Source organism: Salvelinus sp. IW2-2015, linkage group LG25 (assembly GCF_002910315.2).
Source record: "Salvelinus sp. IW2-2015 linkage group LG25, ASM291031v2, whole genome shotgun sequence".
NCBI classification, from domain to species: Eukaryota; Metazoa; Chordata; class Actinopteri; order Salmoniformes; family Salmonidae; genus Salvelinus; species Salvelinus sp. IW2-2015.
In genome coordinates, this window is record NC_036865.1 from 21991931 (window position 1) to 21996500 (window position 4570).

Sequence of the window (4570 nt, forward strand, 5' to 3'; positions counted from 1 at the left end):
TGATAGTATTAGAGAGACTGATAAAAAGATATAGACTGATAGTATTAGAGAGACTGATAAAAAGATATAGACTGATAGTATTAGAGAGACTGATAGTATGACAGAGACTGATAGTATGATATAAACTGATAGTATAACAGAGACTGATAGTATGACAGAGACTGAAAGAGACAGTCGGGCAGAACAGTAGGACAGACCTGTATGCTGCCAGAACTTGATGTGTTTGATTCCCACTGTGACCAGCTTGTCCATGAGGCTAGGATTACACTTCACCACAAACAGCTTGTCTTTGTGTCCCCTGGGAAGAACAGAGATAGAATATCCACTTCACATGCTGTCCTCTCAAATACATAGAGCCTTATGTGTTTCATGGTCAGTTCATGCAGTCAGAAGAAAACTCCTGGCTGTCCCTACAAATGTGTTAACATTAAGGCAACAGACCTGAGTCCAAGTAGTATTTGATATATTTCCAATACTTTGAGCACTTGATTGAGCCTTCCTGGAGTATGGCGGGGTTTGCACTTTTGACACTATACCATAGGTTCCAATGTGCCAGGTTAGTATATTCAAGTGCAGATAAAGTATTTGAAAGAAAACTCAAACGATTTGAACCCGGCTTAGCTGGACTACTTTATAAAACCTTGTTTGTGTAATAACTCTAAATGTCTAAATGCACTGATCACACTAATAGCAGCTTTCAGCTGGTGTGTAAAAGCTTTTAGTACCTTGCAGTGGCCAGCTTCTCGCCCTTCCTCCAGTCCCACAATATGATAGAGTGGTGATCATCAATGCCCACTGAGACCAGGCTCTTCCCATCCGCTGCACATAGAGGAACAACAAGCTACTCTTAGTTTGAAATCATAACGGACTAGGGACAGAACCCCAACACATTTACTAAATAATACTTTTTTGGCCCAGGAAAATACAATAGCCATACCGGAGAAGTCAAGAGCACACACTCCTCTCTGGTGAAAGCCCTTGAGCAGGGAGAAGCACTTCAGGGTTTGGATGTCCCACACATGGATGGCTGGATCCCTGCCAACCTGGACACATTCATAAAGAGGTGATTAAGATCCGTGTGTAAGAGAGAGAGTGACTGAGTGAGAGTGACTGAGTGAGAGTGAGAGAGTGAGTCAGAGAGAGAGAGAGAGTGAGAGACAGAGAGAGAGGGAGAGTGAGAGAGTGTATGATTGTTTTTGTTGATATATATTATTGCTCAGACATGCTGTTATGGGCCGTCCTCCCCTGCAACGGAGCAAATGGAATGGCATCAAACACCTGGAAACCATGTATTGGATGTATTTGACACCACCCATTCTGCTCCATTCATTACCACGAGCCTGTTCTCCCCAATTAAGGTGCCACCAACGTCCTGTGCTTCATATACATTGCTTTGGCAACAGTGGCAACCACCCATTCCTGACAATAAAGCAGAGTGCGAGAGAGAGAGAGAGAGAGAGAGAAAGCGAGAGATAGAAAGAGAGAGAGAACCTGTCCAGTGGCTGCATAGTCTTTGAGTGGGTGTACAGTCAGACTGAGAATGTCATCATCGTGGCCCAGGTAAAACCTCTGACTGTGTTGCTCTCTGTTGTAGACCACGCCCACCGCTGCCACATGGTACACGACCTCCCCGTGGTGTGTGTGTGTGGTGTGTGTGTGTGTGTGGGTGTGTGGTGTGGTGTGGTGGTGTGTGTGTGTGTGTGTGTGTTGTGGTGTGTGTGTGTGTGTGTGTGTGTGTGTGTGTGTTGTGTGTGTGTGTGTGTGTGTGTGTGTGTGTGTGTGTGTGTGTGTGTGTGTAGGTACCGTGGCTACGACTGCAGAAATAACCTTTTCTACACCCAGGCTGGGGAGGTCGTGTACCATGTGGCAGCGGTGGGCGTGGTCTACAACAGAGAGCAACACAGTCAGCGCTTTTACCTGGGCCACGATGATGACATTCTCAGTCTGACTGTACACCCACTCAAAGACTATGCAGCCACTGGACAGGTTCTCTCTCTCTTTCTATCTCTCGCTTTCTCTCTCTCTCTCTCTCTCTCTCTCGCACTCTGCTTTATTGTCAGGAATGGGTGGTTGCCACTGTTGCCAAAGCAATGTATATGAAGCACAGGACGTTGTGGCACCTTAATTGGGGAGAAAAGGCTCGTGGTAATGAATGGAGCAGAATGGGTGGTGTCAAATACATCCAATACATGGTTTCCAGGTGTTGATGCCATTCCATTTGCTCCGTTGCGGGGAGGACGGCCCATAACAGCATGTCTGAGCAATAATTATCGTGCGTGGGGAGAACAAGTATTTGATACACTGACGATTTTGCAGGTTTTTCCTACTTACAAGCATGTAGAGGTCTGTAATTTTTATCATAGGTACACTTCAACTGTGAGAGAAGGAATCTAAAACAAAAATCCAGAAAATCACATTGTATGATTTTTAAGTAATTAATTGGCATTTTATTGCATGACATAAGTATTTGATACATCAGAAAAGCAGAACTTAATATTTGGTACAGAAACCTTAGTTTGCAATTACAGAGATCATACGTTTCCTGTAGTTCTTGACCAGGTTTGCCACACTGCAGCAGGGATTTTGGCCCACTCCTCCATACAGACCTTCTCCAGATCCTTCAGGTTTCGGGGCTGTCGCTGGGCAATACGGACTTTCGGCTCCCTCCAAAGATTTTCTATTGGGTTCAGGTCTGGGAACTGGCTAGGCCACTCCAGGACCTTGAGATGCTTCTTACGGAGCCACTCCTTAGTTGCCCTGGCTGTGTGTTTCGGGTCGTTGTCATGCTGGAAGACCAAGCCACGACATCTTCAATGCTTCTACTGAGGGGAAGGAGGTTGTTTGGTCAAGATCTCGCGATACATGGCCCCATCCATCCTCTCCTCAATACGGTGCAGTTGTCCTGTCCCCTTTGCAGAAAAGCATCCCCAAAGAATGATGTTTTCACCTCCATGCTTCACGTTGGGATGGTGTTCTTGGGGTTGTACTCATCCTTCTTCTTCCTCCAAACACGGGCGAGTGGAGTTTAGACCAAAAAGCTCTATTTTTGTCTCATCAGACCACATGACCTTCTCCCATTCCTCCTCTGGATCATCCAGATGGTCATTGGCAAACTTCAGACGGGCCTGGACATGCGCTGGCTTGAGCAGGGGACCTTGCGTGCGCTGCAGGATTTTAATCCATGACGGCGTAGTGTGTTTACTAATGGTTTTCTTTGAGACTGTGGTCCCAGCTCTCTTCAGGTCATTGACCAGGTCCTGCCGTGTAGTTCTGGGCTGATCCCTCACATTCCTCATGATCATTGATGCCCCACGAGGTGAGATCTTGCATGGAGCCCAGACCGAGGGTGATTGACCGTCATCTTGAACTTCTTCCATTTTCTAATAATTGTGGCAACAGTTGTTGCCTTCTCACCAAGCTGCTTGCCTATTGTCCTGTAGCCCATCCCAGCCTTGTACAGGTTCTACAATTTATCCCTGATGTCCTTACACAGCTCTCTGGTCTTGGGCCATTGTGGAGAGGTTGGAGTCTGTTTTGATTGAGTGTGTGGACAGGTGCTTTTTATACAGGTAACGAGTTCAAACAGGTGCAGTTAATACAGGTAATGAGTGGAGAACAGGAGGGCTTTTTAGAAAAACTAACAGGTCTGTGAGAGCCGGAATTCTTACTGGTTGGTAGGTGATCAAATACTTATGTCATGCAATAAAATGCAAATTAATTACTTAAAATCATACAATGTGATTTTCTGGATTTTTGTTTTAGATTCGTTCTCCACAGTTGAAGTGTACCTATGATAAAAATGACAGACCTCTACATGCTTTGTAAGTAGGAAAACCTGCAAAATCGGCAGTGTACAAATACTTGTTCTCCCCACTGTATATCAACAAAAACAATCATACACTCTCTCACTCTCCCTCTCTCTCTGTCTCTCACTCTCTCTTCTCTCTGACTCCACTCTCTCACTCTCACTCAGTCACTCTCACTCAGTCACTCTCTCTCTTAAACACGGATCTTAATCACTCTCTTTATGAATGTGTCCAGGTTGGCAGGGATCCAGCCATCCATGTGTGGGACATCCAAACCCTGAGTGCTTCTCCCTGCTCAAGGGTTTTCACCAGAGAGGAGTGTGTGCTCTTGACTTCTCCGTATGATATTGTATTTCCTGGGCCAAAAAAGTATTATTTAGTAAATGTGTTGGGTTCTGTCCTAGTCCGTTATGATTTCAAACTAAGAGTAGCTTGTTGTTCCTCTATGTGCAGCGGATGGGAAGAGCCTGGTCTCAGTGGGCATGATGATCACCACTCTATCATATTGTGGGACTGGAGGAGGGGCGAGAAGCTGGCCACTGCAAGGTACTAAAGCTTTTACAACACAGCTGAAAGCTGCTATTAGTGTGTTCAGTGCATTTAGACATTTAGAGTTATTACAACAACAAGTTTTATAAAAGTAGTCCAGCCTAAGCCGGGTTCAATCGTTTGAGTTTTCTTCAAATACTTTATCTGCACCTTGAATATACTAACCTGGCACATTGGAACTATGGTATATGTGTCAAAAAGTGCAAACCGGCATA

The 4570-nt window shown here is 45.2% G+C and overlaps 1 protein-coding gene across 3 annotated transcripts in view; it reads right to left on the bottom strand.

Annotated features, from left to right (window-relative positions):
• LOC111951634 (echinoderm microtubule-associated protein-like 6) overlaps positions 1-4570 on the bottom strand; it is a 101732-nt gene that overhangs the window by 37105 nt on the left and 60057 nt on the right. For all 3 annotated transcript variants that reach the window (XM_023969838.2, XM_070434984.1, XM_023969839.2), the window contains exons 14-18: positions 3890-3908; positions 1492-1659; positions 938-1043; positions 726-819; positions 198-298 (exon numbers count right to left, since the gene is read on the bottom strand). In XM_023969838.2, the coding sequence (XP_023825606.1) occupies positions 198-298; positions 726-819; positions 938-1043; positions 1492-1659; positions 3890-3908 (488 nt within the window). The remainder of the gene's footprint in view (positions 1-197; positions 299-725; positions 820-937; positions 1044-1491; positions 1660-3889; positions 3909-4570) is intronic.